General features: G+C 38.3%; 2 protein-coding genes, 1 long non-coding RNA gene and 1 other non-coding gene across 5 annotated transcripts; 2 read left to right on the forward strand and 2 right to left on the reverse strand.

Moving 5' to 3' along the window:
- Window positions 1-6433: 6433 nt before the first annotated feature.
- LOC125595090 lies at window positions 6434-6540 on the forward strand. Its single transcript, XR_007330088.1, has one exon. It is a non-coding gene; the product is annotated as a small nucleolar RNA R71 (small nucleolar RNA).
- A 3316-nt stretch (window positions 6541-9856) lies between these two features.
- Window positions 9857-12055, forward strand: LOC125595086 (ras-related protein RABF2a). Its single transcript, XM_048771036.1, has 7 exons — window positions 9857-10154; window positions 10830-10907; window positions 10994-11161; window positions 11244-11292; window positions 11421-11494; window positions 11575-11668; window positions 11766-12055. The coding sequence occupies exons 1-7, from the start codon at window positions 10116-10118 to the stop codon at window positions 11864-11866; spliced, it is 603 nt and encodes a 200-aa protein (XP_048626993.1). The 5' UTR covers window positions 9857-10115; the 3' UTR covers window positions 11867-12055.
- Window positions 12056-12376: 321 nt separating this feature from the next.
- LOC125595087 lies at window positions 12377-13237 on the reverse strand. Of its 2 annotated transcripts, none has more exons than XR_007330087.1 (2): window positions 13210-13237; window positions 12377-12854 (listed from the first exon to the last, which is right to left on the reverse strand). It is a non-coding gene; the product is annotated as an uncharacterized LOC125595087 (long non-coding RNA). The 2 variants fall into 2 exon arrangements; XR_007330086.1 differs by having other exon boundaries at window positions 13148-13237.
- A 6150-nt stretch (window positions 13238-19387) lies between these two features.
- Window positions 19388-19780, reverse strand: LOC125595088. The gene has a single exon (XM_048771037.1). It carries the CDS (start codon window positions 19778-19780, stop codon window positions 19388-19390), a length of 393 nt encoding a protein of 130 aa, XP_048626994.1.
- Window positions 19781-21677: the final 1897 nt, after the last annotated feature.

Below are 21677 nucleotides of genomic sequence, written 5' to 3' on the forward strand. Positions count from 1 at the left end.
ATGGGGCGAACTTTTTCGCCACTGCTACCCCTCTCGGTTCATTCGCGATCTCATAGATTTCGTTGAGTTTGTCGAGGGACAGTGAGCAATACTCTCCATCAGCCATGAATGAGAAGGAGCAGTTGGCGTAGGAAGGAGCAGAGAAGTCTCATAGCTGATGGTGGCAGTGGCGAGCACTTGGCGGACAAGGTCAGGGTAGAGCTCGTGCGTAGCGTAACAAAGGGGAGCGATCCCCATCGCTTGCAGCGTCTCGAACACATCCTCGTCGATACCGAGCTCAACGAGAGTCTCGGCGTGGCAAAAACGGGTAGGTAGTATCTCGGCCTTGAGGAGAGTGTTGTACCGACTAGCTGTCTCCTTGTCCCACCCTTCGCAATTGAAATCTAAAAGCATAGGGTCATCGAGATTGATTGGCTCGCCCTCCTGTTCTCGCGGCCATGGGTAAGAGGCGGAGGTTGGTTGTTGTGCTCGCTGTGGGGGCGTGTTGTTCGTCTTCCTTTTTCTATTGGCCGATTGCTTAGTGCGTGGAGGCATCTGCAAGGCAAACGAAAGTTTTTCATTAGTTCCATCCTCGGTTGCATAGAAGAAAGGAATCAAACTAATCCTCTTTTAGGAACTATTCCTTTTTCCTTCTAAGCAACCCGCCTTCAACAAACCTGAACATCAACTCGCCAAATCAGACCATTTCAACTTTTCACAATCACAATTCATATGAGCAATGTATATCAAGATGCAACATTTTGTCTAAATCAGAACTTGCTCAAACAAAGGGGAAATGAAACCGCGATTCTCTAGGGCTAAGAGACAAAAGTTCAACTTCTAAAATCAACCCTAACAGCAAAAGGAATTTCGGATCAAGCTATTTCTAACAAGAATCAAACTATCAAAGCGGTTTAGAAGGGTGAGCTTTTCAAACCGAAATCGCGATTGTATTTTGATTGCCGAGCCTCTTACCGTGATAATCGGAGCAAATGAACTGCAAAAACAGAGAGAACTCGAAAATCCAATTGGATTAGAAGCAAGAATCACTTAAAAAGAGTGAGAATTTAAGTTTTGGTGATGGCTTCAAATCGCAAGAGAGGGAGGAGTGTACGGCTGAGTGAAAAGAGAAAGTGGAAGGGTGGGGCCTTGAATAGGCGAAACCCTAACCGCTCTCCTTATCTCTCTCTCTCTTTTTTTTTATTATTATTTTTTATTTTTATTGTTTTTGGGTCCGGAACACTTACCTGGAACAGGCGATGGGTTGTTCCACCAGAAGAACAGTCCTTCGGTTGTTCTGACTGAAGTGTTCGGTTTTTCTTGTTTTTGACCTGCAAACTAAATCTGAAAAGAAAAAAAATAGACTATAGAAAACAATATATACACTCACCAGTGGGTTGCCTCCCACCAAGCGCTTAGTTAAAGTCATTAGCTTGACTTGGCTCAGCCGATCAGGCTGATGGGGGATCGCTTAGGGGAATTTCTTCACCCTCTGCGATAGTGGAGTCAGCAAGGTAATGCTTGATGCGCTGACCATTGACGACGAACTCGTCTCCCTTTCTGTCCAGCAACACAACAGCTCCGTAAGGGCGGACTTCCTTAACGGTGAAGGGTCCGGACCATCTAGATTTCAGCTTGCCTGGGAACAGCCTAAGTCTGGAGTTGAAGAGCAAGACCTTATCGTTTGGTTCGAAACGTCTGGCAATGATTCGCTTGTCATGGTAGGCTTTGGTCTTCTCCTTATAAATTTTGGAACTCTCATAGGCGAGGTGCCTTATCTCTTCCAGCTCATGGACTTGGATCATGCGCCTCTCAGTTGCTGGCTTGATGTCGAAATTCAGTAACTTGACCGCCATGCAGCCTTGTATTCGAGCTCGACAGGAAGATGACAAGCCTTACCGTAGACCAGGTGATAGGGGTGGTCCCTAGCGGCGTTTTGTAGGCTGTTCTGTAGGCCCAGAGAGCATCGTCCAGTTTAAACGACCAGTCCTTGCGCGAGGTATTGACAGTTTTCTGTAGAATTTTCTTGACTTCCTGTTGGAAACTTCAACCTGTCCACTCGTCTAGGGTGATAAGCGGTAGCCACCTTGTGTTTCACCCCATTCTTCTTCAACAGGCCCTGAAATGCCTTGTTGATGAAGTGTGTTCCGCCATCGCTAATGACCACTCTAGGCACCCCAAATCTCGGAAAGATGATGGAGCTGAACATCTTAGTCACCACTTTTGCATCATTAGTGGGACTCGCCACTGCTTCTACCCACTTGGAGACATAGTCAACGGCGACTAGGATGTACTCGTTCTTGAAGGACGGAGGAAATGGTCCCATGAAGTCGACTCCCCAACAGTCGAACACCTCAACTTCTAAAATGTAATTCTGAGGCATTTCATTCCTTTTGCTGATGTTCCCAAGTCGCTGGCATGCATCGCATCGAGCTATGTAGGCGTGAGCATCTCTGAACATAGTTGGCCACCAGAAACCTGCTTGGAGGATTTTGGAAACCGTTTTGAATGTGGCGAAGTGCCCTGCATAAGAGGAACCATGGCAATGATGTAGAATCCCTGGAATATCTGCTTCTGGAACACACCTTCTGAATATGCCATCCTTGCAATGTTTGTACAAGTACGGTTCATCCCAAACATACTGTCTCGCCTCTCTTAAGAATTTCTTCTTCTCGTTTCCAGTGAACTTAAGTGGTTCCTTTTCAGCAGCTAGGATTTCAATCTCAGCAAACCAGGGGAGGTGAGAGTACTGCTTTTGGATCGCGGCTACTGGTTGTTTCGGTACGCGAGAACAATCAAATGTTATGCTCAGGGGTTTTTCCGCGAAGCGCAAACCAATCGCGTTGACGTGTTCCACTGTGTGTTCTTCATCAAAAGCTGTGTCGTCCTCAATCTTCATTCTGGAAAAGTGGTCTGCAACCCCATTCTCGACTCCCTTTTTGTCTTTTATCTCGAGATCAAATTCTTGGAGAAGAAGAATCCACCTCAACAACCTCGGTTTTGCATCCTTCTTTGTGAGCAAGTACTTAAGAGCAACATGGTCTGTGTGCACAATCACCGTTGATCCCACCAGGTAGGATCTGAACTTCTCGAATGCAAAAACAATAGCCAGGAGTTCCTTCTCAGTCGTAGCGTATCTGCATTGAGCTTCATCCATGGTTTTGCTTGCGTAATAGATCACATGAAGTTTCTTATCCTTGCGCTGCCCAAGGACTGCTCCAACTGCAAAATCGCTAGCATCAGTCATGATCTCAAAAGGGAGATCCCAGTCTGGCGGTTGTACAACAGGTGCGTTGACTAGAGCTCATTTGATCGTATGGAACGCAGCTAAGCACTCGCTGTCGAAATCAAACTTGATCTCCTTGCAGAGCAGTCTGGTGAGTGGTCTCGCTATTTTTGAGAAATCCTGGATGAACCTCCTGTAAAACCCTGCATGACCCAAGAATCTTCTGATAGCTTTCACAGTTGTTGGTGGCGGCAAGCTCATCATCACCTCGACCTTTGCCTTATCTACCTCAATGCCTTTCTCGGAGATCTTATGCCCTAGAACAATCCCATCTCTGACCATGAAGTGACACTTCTCCCCATTGAGCACCAGATGTTTCTCCTCACACCCTTTGAGTACCCTGCACAAGTTTGACAAACAGACACTAAAGGAGCTTCCATAGACACTGAAATCGTCCATGAAAACCTCCATAATATCTTCAATCAGGTCAGTAAAGATCGACATCATGCAGCGCTGAAATGTTGCTGGCGCATTGCACAGGCCGAATGGCATTCTCTTGTACGCGTACGTTCCGTATGGGCATGTGAACGTCGTCTTCTCCTGATCGTCCGGATGGATAGGGATCTGAAAGAAACCTGAATAACCATCTAAAAACAGTAATATGGGTGGTTAGCTAATCTCTCAAGCATTTGATCAATGAAGGGAAGTGGAAAGTGATCCTTTCTAGTGGCTGCATTTAATTTTCTGAAATCAATGCACATGCGATGTCCTGTCACTGTTCTAGTAGGGATCAATTCATTCTTTTCATTTGTGATAACAGTGATCCCACCTTTCTTAGGTACTACATGAACATGGCTAACCCACTTACTATCAGATATGACATAGATCACACCCGCTTCAAGAAGTTTCATTATCTCTTTCTTAACAACATCTTTTAGATTCGGGTTTAACCTCCTCTGATGTTCAACAGAAGTCATTGATTCATCTTCTTGGTATTCTATGCATGCATAAATCAGGTGAGATGCCAGGTATGTCAGCTAGTGAATATCCTAATGCCTTACGATACTTCCTAAGCTCACACAAAAGCAATGCAGTTTCCACATTATTGAGTTCAGCGTTACAATGACTGGGTAAGTGGAATTCTGACCTAAGAAAGCGTACTTGCCCCCTTGGGAAGGGGTTTTAGCTCAACCTTGGGAGCCTTCAACTCGCTCCAGGGATCATCAGGTAGGTTCGGCGGAACAGGCGAGTTCGGTAAAGGGGTCGCTCCAGTTGGAGTGTTCTCGTCCTTGTTGCTTTCTTCCCCCAGACTTAGACTCGCCACCATTCTTCCCATACTCCTTGCAGAGTCAAGCATCTTAGCATACCCGTCTCAATGTTCTCGACACTCTGCTCGGCCTCAGCTCTTACTAGTGCAAGCTCAAGTGGATCTTCTGTAAGAATCTCCTCGATCATCCCGTCGCGAGGTTGCAGCGGATCAATCCCTTCATCCACCTCGAAGGTCTGTCCATCCAGCATCGGCTTCTTCAGCAGCTCATCCATCTCAACTGCATGACTATGTCCCCCAGATTGAGATCAATCTTCCCTTGCCGCACATCAATGATGGCTCCAACAGTACATAGGAACGGTCTTCCTAAGATGAGAGGATCTTTGGATTCCTCTTCCAGCTCTAGAACTACGAAGTCTGCTGGAACAGAGGTGTTCCTGACTTTTACTTGGAGATCCTCTAGAATACCAACCGGGACTTAACTGATCTATCCGCGAACAACAAGGACATCTTAGTTGGTTTGAAATGCGTGTATCCCAGACGTCGTGCTACAAAGTAGGGCATGAGGTTCCGCTGGATCCCAGATCAACCAAGGAGCATGAGAAAACTGTCTTCCCAATCTGGATAGAGAGGACGAACTTGCCAGGGTCTCCTCGCTTCTTTATCTGCCTGTTCTGAAGCACGGTGCTCCACTCCTTAGAGACAGTCATGAATTCGCTCTCCTCTGATATTTTTCCTGAGATCAATCCCTTCATAAAGCTGCGCATGGAGGGCATCATTTGGATCGCATCCATCAATGGGAGTCGGACGGTTAGGTCCTCCAGCATCTTTCTGCACTTCATCTCCTCTCGGTCCTTACGAGTAGCCTTTGCTGGAACAGGGTAAGGGACTTTAGGAGTGTATTCGCGAGCAGGAACAAGCTCTGGGATCGGGCGGACAGCCTCAGCTGGTTGTTCTGGTCCTGGCGAATTGGTTCCAACTGTTGGTTCCCCTCCTTCTCAGCTGCCGGGGTATCGGCTGGTGGTTGTTCCGACTCTTTCTGCTTCCCCTTCTCAGCCCAGTGAACCTCTTCTTTACCGGCTCAGACAGTTGCTTTCCACTTCTCAACTCAACCGCATTGCACTCCTTAGGGTTTTTGTCGGTTTTCCCGGGTAGAGTACCTTGTTGCCTCTTGACGCTCTCAGCAGTCTGAGCAATCTGAATGTCCATCTGTCTCATATGACTCGCGACATTGTCGTATTTGGTGCTCAAATCGCTGAACATATGGTTCATTCTGGTATTGATCTCGGTAGTAACCTGGTTTAGAGCCTTCCCTTGGAGATGTTGTCCTTGGAGCAGCAGCTGCAACATAGCTTTTGTCTCATCTTGTGGAACAGCGATAGGAGCGGAGGTAGCTGGCTGAGTGTTCTGGTGTTTTTGTATCTGAGGTGGATTGTTCTGTGTTGCTTTGGCTTAGAACATAGGTCCGGGGTTGGTAGTTCTTTTGATACCCGACATACTGACCTTGGTTACTCTGTGCAGGATCAGCTGGTTTGTCTTGCTTAGGCCAGAAAAGTTGTGGGTTGTTCCTCACGTTAGGGTTTGGGTGGTAGTTTTTGAGCTGCCATCCTTGCCCATTCACGTAGCTCACCTCTTGCTGATCGTCTCCTGATATTTCAGCATCAAACGCCAGGTCACCGGCACTCTTCTCAGAAGCTGCTTCTTCCATTATGAACACTTGCTTTGGTTTCCCTAAGCAGTTGGTCCACCTTTGCAGCGAGATCATCTATGCTGTTCACACTCTTCGAGCGGTCATGCTCCTTGTTCTTGTTTAGTGAACTTGAAGCCATGTTCTCAATCAGCTCGAACGCACCAGGTGTGGTTTGAGTCATGAAGTCTCTATTACTCTCGAAGAATCAAGGGTGTTTCGAAACTCATAGCTCACTCCATCATAGAACACCTCCAATATATAGTCATCGTCAAACCCATGGTGCAGAAACTCTCTCTGGTACTCCTTGTACCTCTCCCAAGCTTCATGAAAAGGTTCATCAGACTTCTGCTTGAAATTGGAGATCATGTGCCATAGAGCCGCGGTTTTAGACTTCGTGTAGAAGTGGCTCAGGAACGCTGATCGGACCTGGTCCCATGAGGTAAGAGAACCGGTCGGCAGAGATTGGAGCCAGCGAGAAGCTTTCCCTTCAAGAGAGAATGAGAACAGCGTGCATTTGACATAATCTGGTGGCACTCCGTTAGAGCGAGAGAAATTGCAGATTCTCTCAAAGGCTTCGATGTGGTCCATCGGGATGTTAGTAGTGAGACCGCTGAACGTGCTCTTCTGTACCAGACTTATCAGTGCAGGTTTGATCTCATAGTCTTGCCGAGTGCAAGGAGGAGGGTTGATGAGGGAGCAGTTAGTAGCAAGTTCCGCGAAAGGTTCCGCTCCCCAATAGGAGCACCACGCTCTTCTCGCGCGGCGTTCTCAGCTGCTTCTTGAGCAGCTTGTTGCTGATTTTGGATGGTCTGATGCATCTGCAACATCTGTTGTTGCTGAGTCTGCATTTGTTGTTGAATGATTGCCAATGCAGCAGTGAGGTCATCCTGATTGTCCGTGATCACCCATGTTGGTGTCGGTTGTTCTCGGCTGTTGACGGTTCTGTCTTTCTAATCTTGCGAGTTCGTCGTTGGTCAGTTGATGTAGTGGTCCTTGTGCGTTGCTCCGAGTATGTCTACTGGTCATGCACTTGGATCATCTGTTCCAACAAAGAATTAAAAGCAAGTTAGATATCTCAGACTAAATATTAAACCGAAAAATAAAGGTAAAAGCCTGGTCCCCGTCGCAACGGCGCCAAAACTTGATACACTAAAAATGAATCCTTGCTACTGTCAAGTTAACAGTGGTAATTGTGATATTTGAAATTCAATCCAAAGGATAAGTTTACTCTTTACTCTTATGAGTTCAATTTAAGCTGGGAAACAAGTGGGATTTTAAAATCAATGGTCATGCAAGTAACTAGAATACCTAGAGATTCAAATCGATTTAAATGAAAGCTGGCTTAGGGTTGTTCATCGGGTGTCAATGCGGAACCAAACAACTATTCAAGTGCAATGAGGAGCAGTCTAGAACTCGGATCACTCGGCTAGAACAATCCACTATCGTGGACTTGTTCCCTTTGTTGGTCGGTCTTGAGTCCTAAGCTCTCACTTGGAACAAGACGCGATAACAAGCCTTAGAGATCAGGTCCGATTAGTTCACTTAATACCCTAATATCTACTCTCGCTGATTAGGGATATGAAGCTCATTCAATATACGTCAATTTATCTCCTAAGCGGTTAGCTAGGTGATTAAACTAGAGATCAAACATTAAGTGATCAATCAATGCAAGCAGTAAGAACAATATGAATGAAGAACAATTAAAATCACTTATTTGCGTTTAGCTCATGCGATTGACACCCTAAAACCCTAAGCAAGCTTAGCCGACTACTCAATCACAAAGCAAGATGACACAGACATGATTTCTGAATAATACTGCATATAAAATAAAGTAGAAAGACAAGGGTTCAAGATGATCTTCTCGTTAAAATGAGAGATGAAGCCTTCTCCCTTACAAGTTGCTCAATCCAAAATAGTTCTAGGTCTCTTGTAAAACTAGCGTAAGAAATTAGAAATGATAGCATAGGCTTTTTATATGGAGGCGCCAGTGGTAAAGAGAAAAGAGAAAATCTAGGGCAAACCCCTGAAATCTTGGAGGTTTCCTTAATAGTCGGGAACAGTCAGTCGCTTGCTCTCTTTGGGAACAACCTCCGGATTGATCCGACTGGCTGTTCTGCGTTAGATATTCCAAAATGACTTCTTCCTTCATAGCACTCTCTTCTTTACTCTTTCACCTGCTCCAAACCTGGAATGATATCAAATAAACACGAATTAAGACTGAGTATTAACTTAAAAAACACATATAATGGTATTAAAAACACCATATATCAGTTATGTTAATTATAAATTTTTGTATGTTAACACTGTTTTTCTAATTGGGCCCCAAGGAATGTCCATTTGGAATGGTTCAATTTGGTATGGACAGTTTGGACTTGGTCCAATTTGGGCTTAAAAAAATAATGTCCAATAAACTAGTTTGTCCATTTGAACATGCCCATTGGATATGAACAGTCCATTTGACATCTCTACTCGTACTCCTTTAAAATCCTGAGAATGGTTTGACACTTTTCTTTTTAGGCCTTACAAAATAAAAAACTATTGTCTGCAAAGAGCAGATGCGATATCGATAGAAAAGCTCTGGCTACCTTCATTCCCGTTAATCATTTCTCTCTCTCAGCCTTCTTAATATTCGCAATTAAAGCATTTGTGCACATGATGAATATGTAAGGGGATAAAGGGTCTCCTTGACCCCGAATTATACTTCCATTGTATATTAGTGATTTTTGTGTTGATATAGTTTTATATGTGTTTAGGTATTTTAATTTCAGTTTATATTCTTATAATATTTTCTTAGAAAAAAATTGAAACTAATTCTAAATTAGAATATTTTAAAATAGAGATCAATTCTGTCACATAAATCAAGTGATATCATAATGATTTTATAAATAGTTTAAAAAGGATTCAAAATTTTATATAAATCATGTGTTTTAATCTATAAACTGAATAAAAACTTTTAAAATCTCATCTAATTTAAGTCTAATAGAATTGATTTCAAGTTATACAACCAATAACACCTCCTAAAGTGTGAGCTGGCTGAGTTTGATAGATTTCTTAATTTCTCTTATATATATATATATATATATCTAATAACTTTTTGGAATATTACGCATAATAAAATAACGAAAGAAACTAAATTTTGATGGGTATTTTCGAAGTGCATGTTTATTTTTTTGAAGAATAGGTCTATTTGTTATATTTACTAAAGTTATAATAGCATTTGAAAGAAAATAGACTGCTGATGTCTTTTCCATTAAACTAAAAGAGGTTAGAAATGAATCTGTAAATGATTTTTGTGGAAAATGTGTTAATGTGATAATGGTGTGGAGACCAATATCTTCATTGGATATTTTGAGATGATTTAAGGATGTAATAAAAATGATGAGAAAAATTAAATAATTGATGAAAAAAATTTGTGAAACGATGAGATAATTATTTTAAAACAGAAATACAGCTATAACCTTCAAATAGTTTTTTGCTTATATTTATAGTATAGATATTTATTTGTTTTGAATCCTGCTTTAATTTTGAGGAAAAAAATGGGGAAAATAAGTATTCAAATGAGCTTTTTATTTGAAACTATATCAATTTTGTTTTTTTTTTTTTTGAAAACTACACTTTTATATATGTTAATTGACCAATCAAATCTGAATATTTGTTATGGGTGCTTTATAGAATTATATATAAATACAGGGGACTCTGGTAATTTGGATACTCTTGGCTGGGGTTCTTCACAAGTATCGTGCCGTATAATATTTGTTTCTTTGACTTTTCTCTGCTTTATTTTGCTTTCATCGTCGAGAGAGAGAGAGAGAGAGAGAGAGAGAGATAGATAGATTTGGTTGTGTGTTTTGACGAAGAAGCTTCTTCGCTCTTCTCCTTTGGAACTTTTCTCCGTCTTTAGATTGTCAACGCGTTTCTCATCTGTGATTTCTCGGAGCTTCAGATCAACAATCATGGCCACCGCTGGAAACAAGAACATCAACGCCAAATTGGTCTGCCTTTTTTATTATTTATCGCTGCTTTCTAAATTAGCTTTAGATTCTTTCTGGGCTCTTTCTCAAATCGTGAATTTTGATTGGATCGTTGATCTCTGGTGTAAATTCTGTTTCCAATTTGGGGGAATTTGAGTCAAATTTCTAATTACGAAATCGGATTAGATTCCCTTGTTCCTATCTCAAATTGCATGCTTTATCACTGTGGAATTATATCTTTCTTGAATTGCGTGTAGCTACTTCGTTTGTATCCCTATGTGTTTGTTTAATCTTGTGATTATGATCATTAAGAGGATTTGCTTATGGTGGTTATAGTAGTGTCTAAGAAGTATGGTTGTGACTATTTTAATATCAGTAGGCTCTTTTTGTTAGTGATATGTGACTCTTGTTAGAGTAATTTAGGTATGGTTAGGTTAGGGTGTTTTTATTTAATGAGTTTTAGTGTTTCACTTTATTGATTAGGTTTCCGATATTATCTTTCTATGTTAAAGAGTGTTTTTTTAATTTCTGCATTAGTGTTATGATTGAGTTGTATTAAAACCTATACAACAAGGGTCTATATTGATTAATTAGTTATCAAATATCCAAGAATTGATTTTAATCTAGGCTTGAAGACTGTTTCTGTTTCATTTTGTGTTATTTTGGTTTTGGTGCTTAAATTGTTAAGTTACTCAGGTATTGCTTGGAGATGTTGGGGCTGGAAAATCAAGTCTTGTGCTTAGGTTTGTCAAAGATCAGTTTGTTGAGTTCCAGGTTTGTGGAGATTCTCACAATAGTCTACTTTTTATCTTGTTTCCGTGGCTGATTCTTGAGGTTTGGATACTTGTTGTGGTATACAGGAATCAACCATAGGTGCAGCTTTTTTCTCTCAAACATTGGCTGTGAATGATGCAACTGTCAAGTTTGAGATATGGGATACAGCTGGTCAGGAACGTTACCATAGCTTGGCTCCAATGTACTACAGGGGTGCAGCTGCTGCCATTATTGTCTTTGACATTACTAATCAAGTACGAATTTCTCAGTCCCGTGATCTAGTGGCTAACTTGCTGATTAGCAGTGGGCAGTTAACTTATTTTTCTATTCTCACAGGCGTCATTTGAGAGAGCGAAGAAATGGGTTCAAGAACTGCAGGCACAAGGTACATAACTCGCTGACTATGGTTTAGATTTATATACATTGCTAGTTTATAGTATAGTTGGTGAGGCTTATTTACTATAATAGGGATTTGATTCTGTATTCTTGTTTTGTTGTTGTCGTGTCAAATAGGTAACCCTAATATGGTGATGGCTCTTGCTGGAAACAAAGCTGATTTATTGGATGCAAGGAAAGTGTCTCCAGAGGTAAAAAAGAACAATTTGTTTTCTGTGTTGTGTTGTTAAGTAGCTCTTGATAGTCATATACTATTATTTGTCATATGCAGGAGGCAGAGGCATATGCGCAAGAGAACAGCCTTTTCTTCATGGAAACCTCAGCGAAGACTGCAACAAATGTCAAAGACATCTTCTACGAAATCGGTAAGTCATTCTTACACTCAAGAAACCAAATTTCAAACAAAATGTTTATGTTTTACGACTAAATTCCTTTTGCTTTTTCTTGCTCAAACCGCTACAGCAAAAAGGCTACCGCGCGTGCAGCCAGCAGAAAACCCAACAGGGATGGTTCTCCCAAACGGGCCAGGAGCTACGGCAGCAAGCGCATCATGTTGTGCTTAAGAGAGCTCTCTCTTTGATTAGTCACAGTAGATCTCTCTTCTTCTTATCTTGACATTGTCGCTTTGCTTTGCTTGCATTGACAACAAAAGTGTATATCCAAATGATATTTCAAACCTTGTGGAATCTAAAAATATTTGTATTTGAAAGAGGTTTGGATCTCTTTTGTAATTAGATATCATAAACTTACTATGCGTGTGTTTGCATCTATTTATTTTTGTGCGCCAATATCAAGTTTCCTTGTGTATATATTGTCCAAAGTCGAAAGGTTTTGATGAATGACAATAAAGTAACAAAACATGATTCTTAATTTCTTATTCATCTAAACATCCAAAAGGAGACGGAATAAAATTGGAGGATGTTTACACTAACATCCAACATTCAGTGGCTGTATTGCACAAAGAGAAGAGTAAAGACACGACGGAAACAATCCAGAAGAGAAGCATAACAGTAGAGCTCTGTCTTATTGACTTGAACCCTTAGCCTTATACAAGAAAAAAGTGCAGCGCTTTGAGATCAAACTGGACATCAGTTTGAATAGAAGCTTGTTGATGTCTGGAAACTAACCAACCAAAAAGAATCAATATGTTACAGCATGTAGCGATAGATAAATATCATCAAGCCTAAAAATTCAACTACAACTTCGAGAATTAAACAGATATGGTCGACGGCATTATCTAAAGAGACTCACTCTTGGAGTCCAGATCTCAGAGGTACGCTTTTTGACATCAGAAACTCATCTATTGCATTTTTCTGCCAACAAACAAGTTGAAGTTGGAAGAGAATGTAGCTAGCTGAAAATAACATCATGTTCAGAGTACGCGTGCAAACATTTTCTCGCAATACACTTTTGACAAAAGAGGTAGATAAACAAGAGTTGGATAACATGTACCTAGTCGCATCACGCAAATGATGCTTACGCAAAAGTTTGATTAACTTACCTGGTTGAAATACAAAAGCAACATTTTTCTCTTCATCAGCAGCACCTTTTCTGAAAATACAAGCAACATTAGCTTAAAATGAACTCAATCTAATCTTCTACTCATATTGAGGACAATCGAAGGTTAAGTGGACGCAAAACCAGTTCATCAGCTTAGTATCTAATAAAGCCGAAACAAACCAGAAACAAAAGTCCTAGACTGGTACAAATTTAGATTTTATAGCTCAACATGTCTGAATGCACTGGTTCAGGCCAATTTGCACGGTCAACCCCAAGTTTTTTAAAAGCTGGAGTTCACAAATAAGAATAACAACATTAGACAAAGAAGAGAAATCATCACAGACCACAAAAGCTCATGGATTCTGAAAACCCTCTGAATCTAAATAATGGGTGATTTAAGCCTCACCTACATTGAACACCTGGGGATTACTTGATACTTAGATGATAATACGCGCGCATGCACGGATTAATGATTTTAACATTTTGCAACAGTACAATCTTTATCGATAATAAAATGACGAATACAAATATTTGTCTCTTAAATGTATCATCGTCGTTGAAGAGTTAACATATTACATCTCATTTTAATTTTTTTTTAAGACTTCATATGCACAAAAGAAATTAAGTTTCGCGGCTTACACAAATCACCAAAACCAAATAAGTATATCCATAAGTGATTTCATTTTTTACTTCTATAAAATTATGCTTTCGCTTTCGTCTTTGTTTCATTAATATGAATTTAGTTTTTTTTTTTAACTTTTTCTATAAATTCGGTGAATTACATAAGTGTCAATTAAAAAAGATGGACATGTGTAAAAATTAGTTCCACTCCAGATACATATCTAAGAATCAAAATTTTGAAGAAAATCACTGGCAAACTATATTAAAATGTTAGTGTTCAAATCAAATATATCAAGCTGTTACAGAATATAGTGTAGACTCGAAATATAAATATATGTTTAGTATATATTCACCAGTTCAGTCTAAAAAAAATTTAATTCTAAAACAACAAAACAAATTACTTATTTTATTAGTCTACGATTTTGAGGTTTAGTTACTTAAGAATATACAGATGAAAATATATATAATACTTTTCCATTCTAGTATATGTAAATTATTTATAAACTAAGAATTATTTGATTTATTAAATGATAAACTAGAAAACTTATAATAAATAGTTCAATTCTTTCATTCTTACAATTATAATAGCTAGATGGTTTATTCGGGAGAAAAAATATTAGACGAATGATCAAATGTCTCATTCTTCGAACAAACTCAAAAGAAGTGATTGGAATCTTGTCGTGATATTCGTTATAATTACCTCCATAATGATTTTATATATGATTGATTAAAGCATTTTGAAGTGATAAATGAGTTTTTATTTATTTGTAGGTTAAGAGGTAAAAAGGTTTTTGAAAACGAACATTCTTGTTATTTTCATTTTCAACTTGTAATACTAACGCCAATTTTTCATCTCTTCGGTGCATTGATATCACGTTGATTTTCAATAATCATGCTATACATAATAATGCACACTGTTATTATATCATATAATAACATTATTTAATCTTTATATAATATTTATTGTATTGTTAATTAAATATTTTGTATAAAATGACTAAAATGATTAAACAAGAAAATTATTAACATTATTTGAAAGTTACAGAAGTAAAAAGACTATATAAATAAAAAGCCTTAAATAAAAGGTTTTATATACTGAAATTTTATATTTGAAATTTCAGCGTACAAAACCTTAAAATTTAAGGTTTTAAAGTTGTTTTGAAGAGCACAAAGCAATAAAAGCTAATATTTCCAAATAAAATATTCTTTTCTACTATATAAAATATTTGAAGTAATTTCTTTATTTTCAGTTAATTTTGTGTTAAAAAACCCAAAGTTATATTATAATCTAATCTTCGCAAGTGGAGATAATTAAACAGTCTTTAATCATCTACTCCAGTGTCATTCATACATCTAACTAGGTCAGGGAGACTTTTCATTCAATTTTCTAGCTTTTCACAAATAATTTATTCTACTGTTTTTAAAAGAATTTTATAATTTATAGTTTAGAAAATAATTCATCTATGTTATAAAAAGAACTGGAATTTTATTGTATCGCGGGAATTTAAATAAAACAAATTTTATACCTATAGGAAGAAGATAACACCGATAACAAGAGAGAATGTGTTATTAGAAGAAGAAGAGATGGTCTGTTACAAACGATCGAAATGATCGTTTATATAGAAGTGAAAAAGTAAAGTTACTGTGCATGCATAGTGACAGCGAGACCCATAATGATATTAAAGTTAACAAATTCTGCGCCTCCCCCATTTGCAATACGGCGCTTCCACAACACTCCCCCTTGGGACCGGTGTCGCTATTATCTCTTTCTTAGAGTCTATGTTGCCTCGTTAAAAACCTTTTCAGGAAAACACAATGGAAAAATCCATAGTAAGGTAAAAAGAGTACAACTAGGTAAGCTCCCCCTCGAATAAACAGTCATAGATTCTTCTGATGACGCATTCCAATGTTATGGACATGTTTTCTGAATACCGAAGTTGGAAGTGATTTTGTGAAGAGGTCAGCTGCATTGTCGCATGATTGGACATATCTTACTTCAATCTCTTTCTTCTTCACGAGATCTTGAGTGTATGAGAAGAACTTTGGATGAATATGATTCGTTCTATCGCTTTTATATATCTGTCCTTTGTTTGAGCAACACATGTTGCATTATCTTCATATAGAATAGTTGGCTCCATATTTTCGTCAATCCCGCTGCTTGAACAGATGTGTCGGCTTATTGATCTTAGCCATACACATTCTCTACTTGCTTCATGGAGTGCAATGATCTCAGCATGATTTGAAGAAGTAGTCACGAGAGTTTGTTTTTGAGAACGCCAAGATATAGAAGTGCCTCCGATCGTGAAAACGTATCCTGTTTGTGATCGAGCTTTGTGTGGATCTGAAAGATATCATGCATCTGCAAAACCAACCATTTGACCTTTTGAACTTTTAGGATAAAACAAGCCTAAATCAATGGTCCCTTGGAGGTAACGGAAAACATGTTTAATCTCATTCCAATGTCTTCGAGTTGGAGATGAGTTGAATCTTGCCAAAAGATTCACAGCAAATGATATATCAGGTCGTGTACAATTTGCAAGGTACATCAGCGCTCCAATTGCACTTAGATATGGTACTTCCGGACCAAGTATCTCTTCTTTCTCCTCAGGTGGTCGAAATAGATCACTTTCAATATTAAGTGACCTAACGACCATCGGAGTGCTAAGAGGGGTTGATTTATCCATGTTAAATCGTTTCAACACTCTTTTAGTGTATGTGGATTGATGCACAAATATACCATTTTGTGAATGTTCTACTTGTAGGCCAAGACAATACTGTGTTTGTCCAAGATCTTTCATCTCAAATTCTCCTTTGAGATAGTCTGATGCCCTTTGTATTTCCTTTTGAGTTCCGATAATGTTAAGATCATCAACATATACCGCGATTATTACAAATCCGGATATTGTTTTCTTGATGAAAACACACGGGCATATAGGATCATTCACATATCCTTCTTCTATTAAATGATCACTGAGACGATTATACCACATACATCCAGATTGCTTTAAACCGTATAATGATCTTTGCAATTTATTGCACATAACTCTTTAGGTTTAGAACTTAATGGTTTGGGCATTTTAAATCCTTTCGGGCATTTTAAATCCTTCAGGGATTCTCATGTAAATATCAGTGTCCAAAGATCCGTATAAGTATGCAGTAACAACATCCATTAGACGCATTTCTAGATTTTGATTAGCCGCAAGACTCATCAAAAATCTAAACGTGATTGCATCCATAACAAGAGAATATGTTTCTTCATAATCGATCCCAGGTCTTTGAGAAAAGCCTTGAGCTACAAGACGAGCCTTATATCTTATAACCTCGTTTTTCTCATTTCGTTTCCGAACGAAACCCATTTGTACCCAACTAGTTTCACAGCTTCAGGTGTGATTATAATAGGACCAAATACCTCTCGTTTGTTAAGCGAATCAAGTTCAACTTGTATCGCATCTTTCCATTTTGTCCAATCATGTCTCTTTTGACATTCTGAAATAGATTTTGGTTCAGGGTCATCACTCTCTTCATTTATTTCCTTCGAAACAAAGTATGAGAAAAAAATCATCAACACCATTCATTTTGTTTCTATTCCATATTTTTCTATTATGAATGTAATTAATAGAAATCTCATGAATTTTTTCAGAATCAAGATGTTCAACATTGTCATCGACCTCATTGTTCATCTCTTCCAAGCTTTCTGCTATATTGGAAGGATTTTGTTTTTCTGCCTCCTTTCGTTTTCTAGGATTCTTATCCTTAGACCCAATAGGTCTGCCACGCTTCAAGCGTATTTTAGACTCTCGTGTATATCTTCTACTTCATGTTTATGTGGCATTTCTACACGAGCAGGAGCATTTGCAGCCGGTATATGTGGTTTTGTAACTAATTTGGTGTCTATAAATGCATCGGGAAGTTGACTTGCGATGCTTTGTAAATGAATAATTCGACGGACCTCTAATTCCAATTGTTTTGTAGGAGGATCAAGGTGTAGTAAAGATGGTACACACCATTTGATATCCTTTACTACTTGTTTATTTTCTCCCCCTAGAAATGGGAATACTTTTTCATCAAAGTGGCAATCAGCAAAACGTGTCGTAAATACGTCACCAGTTTGCGGTTCTAGGTATCGTATAATTGTTGGAGAGTCACAACCAACATATATCCCTAACCTCCTTTGGGGTCCCATCTTTGTACGTTGGAGAGGTGCAATTGGCACATATACAACGCAACAAAAATTCTTAAATGAGAAATATTTGGTTCTCGTCCAAATGCCAACTGTATTGGGGAGTATTTGGGATATGCACTTGGTCTCACCCGAATCAGTGCTTCTACATGAAAAATAGCATGTCCCCACGCGGAAGTTGGGAGTTTAGTTTTCATGATCAATGGTCTCGCTATCAGTTACAGACGTTTAATTAATGATTCAGCCAAACCATTTTGTGTATGAACATGAGCGACATGGTGTTCAACATCAATTCCAGTTACCATACAATAATCATTGAATGCTTAAGAGGTAAACTCACCAGTGTTGTCCAGTCTAACTCTCTTTATCGGATAATCAGGAAACTGAGCTCTTAGTTTGATTATCTGAGATAAAAATCTCGCAAATGCCACATTCCGAGAGGACAATAGACAAACATGTGACCATCTACTCGACGCGTCGATCATTACCATAAAATAATAGAATGGTCCACAAGGTGGATGTATAGGTCCACAAATATCGCATTGAATTCGTTCAAGGAACTTTGGTAACTCTTTATCTATTTTGGTTGGCGATGGTTTTATAATCAACTTTCCAAGAGAACACGCAGTACATGTCATTTTATTCCCCTGATAAACTTCTTGGGATTTCAGTGAATGACCATGTAAGCTCTCGATGATTTTTCGCATCATTGTAGTGCCTGGATGACCAAGACGATCATGCCATAGTGTAAAATCACTAGAATTTTTCTTAATCACCAAATGTGATTCAAAGGCACTTATATATGTATGATGCAGACCAGAAGGGAGTTTTGGTAATTTTTCCAACACCTTTTGTTTTTCCGATTTCTCAAGAGTAATATACATATACTTCTTTCCATCCTCAGTTGCAGACTGAGTATCAAATCCTTGAAGATATATGTCTTTAAAACTCAACAAATTTCTTTTAGAATTTGGAGAAAAGAGTGTATTATTTATCGAGAATTTTGTCCCATTGGGTAGCGTGAAATGAGCTTTACCAATCCCTTCAATCAAGTCTGCAGGACCCGATATTGTATTAACAGTGATATTTGTCGGTTTTAATTCAGAAAAATATTTTTTGTATTTCAGAATAGTGTGCGTTGTTCCACTATCTGGTATACAAATATCTCTAGCATTGATCTTGGTTGATGTTCCATTTGTAATGTCCATTTCTGGGACGAACAAAAAGGAATTAACATAAGATAATATTATTCATAAAATATTATACATCATTAGCAAACATTAAACACACAATAATTATACATAAGAAGGTGAAAGACACACAATAATTATACATTAATCTTCCACAAACAACAATTATTTATGGTATAATTGTGGAATTTCAAGAGTCACATGATGGGCACTTAGGCTTCCATGATAGCGGTCTCCTCGAAATCATTCACAAAGTCAGACGCATCGAGGTGCGTTGTACCCTCAGAATGTTTCGTAAAGTTTACTTCCTTTTCTTTTCCTTTTGACTGACTCCTTGTATAGAGCACAAAGGTGTGCAGGGGTACGACATAAACGAGACCAATGTCCCTTAGTACCGCATCTGAAACAAGCTTCTTCTCGCTTCTGGGAGGTATTTCCTTGGTGTTCTTTTCCCTTAGGGGTTTGCTCAGAGCGGACCCACTGGAATGACTTCCTATCTTGTGGATTGTATTTTTGTCCCCGTCCACGGTAGTTTTAACGACCACGACCACGACCCCGAAAGGCTTTATTTTCCTTGACTGGTTTCTTCGCATCTAATGCGTTTGCTTCAGGAAACGGTTTAGAACCAGTTGGACGAGTATGTGATTCTTGATCAGAAGCTCGTTGTTCTTTTCTGCTATGAGAAACGCCACAATCAATTCTGAAAATTTGGTATATCCCCGCAACCTGTACTGTTGTTGTAGGGTGATGTGGCTCTGGTGGAATGTGGTGTATGTCTTCTCAATCATTTGAGATTCGGTGATCGTTTCACCACAGTATCTTAATTTGGCCACAATTCCTAACACAGCCGAGTTGTAATTCATCACTTTGTTGAAATCTTGGAATCTCAGACTCTGCCATTCATCCCGAGCAAGTGGAAGTGTTATGTCTTTCTGATGATCAAAACGATCTTTCCGAGACTTCCATAACTCTTTAGGATCTCTCATGTTGGCATAGTCATAAATAATACTTTCATCAAAGTGTCTTCTAAGGAAGATCACCGATTTAGCCTTTTCTTGAGGCGTTGAAGTATTATTCTCTTTAACGGTCTCGGATAGACCAAGAGATTCAAGATGAAGTTCGACATTTGTAACCCATGAAATGTAGTTGGTACCGGTGGATGTCTAGAGCGGGGAATTGGAGCTTCTCCATGTTTGCCATTGGATTTCTAAAATCAAATAATATATTTTATTAGAATTTCATAATTTTAAAATGAACCATTTATATTGATAATACGCGCAATTACAAGGAGAAGAACCTCATAGAAAAGTAAAACGACATTAAGCGCAAATTCTCCAGGAGCAAATTCTCCAATAAAAAGACCGTACATAGAAGCAAAAAAAAATTGCACATAGGACCAAAAATATACGAATCATCTTTCTTGCAATGAAAAACTGGGATGGAGCGATTTGAAAATATTTGAGAGAAGATGAAATGTTTTGGATGAAGTAAATGAGTGAAGTATGAGTGTATTTATTGATGAAAAATACTGTTTATAGCCGTCTAGAAAGAAGAAAATTTTTGAAAATTTTTCTTTGTAACCGTTGGGGTTAAATCTAGTGCACCAAAAATCAGTCTGAAAATATCGTATTAAATAGTCAATCGAATCTATAAAATTTCATAAAAATTAATAAAAGTAAAAATTATGGCAATGAAATATTATGTTATGACAACAAATCATGCGACGGCTCAGCCAGTCGCAAAGTAATAAATAAATTATACGGCGGCTCGGCCGACCAATTAACAATAAATAGAGTATAAGGCGGCTCAGCCGACCATTAACAATAAACAGAATATAAGGCGGTTCGGCCGACCAATAACAATAAACATAATATAAGGCGGCTCGGCCGACCAATAAATTTACTAAATTATTAATAAATAATATAGGCGGTATTCCGGCCATTATAACATGATACAAATAATAGTAGATGCGGTATACCGACAATTATAGCAGAGTATAAATGATACAAATAAATTTTGCCAAATTTGAGAACGATCGTGTTGATAATATGTTATAAAAAGAACTGAAATTTTATTGTATCGCGGGAATTTAAATAAATCAAAATTTTATATCCGTAGGAAGAAGATAACACTAATAACAAGAGAGAATGTGTTATTTGAAGAAGAAGAGATAGTGTGTTACAAACGATCGAATGATCGTTTTGATCGTTTATATAGAAGTCAAAAAGTAAAATTACTGTAAATGCATAGTAACAGCGGAATCCATAATGATATTAAAGTCAACAAATTCTACTCCTCCCCGTTTGCAACACGGCTCTTCCACGACAATCTACTGATATTTATTTCTCAACGACCCTATTTACTCGGTACTAAGATATTTAATATCCAATGACCCTACTAATATAGATAGAATTTTCAAAGACCTTGCTTGTCTATATAGTCAATGATATCTAGAAAATAGAAATTAATGGATTCTGCTTGCAGGCGAAGATTTCTAACCACAGTATACGGGTGGGTAAAAAAAAACGAATCGAATAAACCAACCCAAACTAAACTGATCCGACCAAACCCAAATCAAACTAAACTAATCCAGCCAAACCCAAATCAAAATAAAGTATTTAAACAATTTAGTTACAGATTTTATCAATCCAAATAATTTGATTTGGTTTAAACTGAACAAAAAATTAATTAGGTCACATAAATATACTAATAATATTAAATTAAGATATTTAACTATTTAATCTAAATGAATACATTTTATACATTTTTACTTCTATATGAATCGAAGAAACACAAATAAAAATAAATTAAAAGAATATGAATTTTATACATTACATAAAAAAATACATATGATATTTACTTTAGGTTAAAAGATAATAATAT

This window comes from Brassica napus (assembly GCF_020379485.1).
Source record: "Brassica napus cultivar Da-Ae chromosome C9 unlocalized genomic scaffold, Da-Ae chrC09_Random_33, whole genome shotgun sequence".
Lineage (NCBI taxonomy): Eukaryota > Viridiplantae > Streptophyta > Magnoliopsida > Brassicales > Brassicaceae > Brassica > Brassica napus.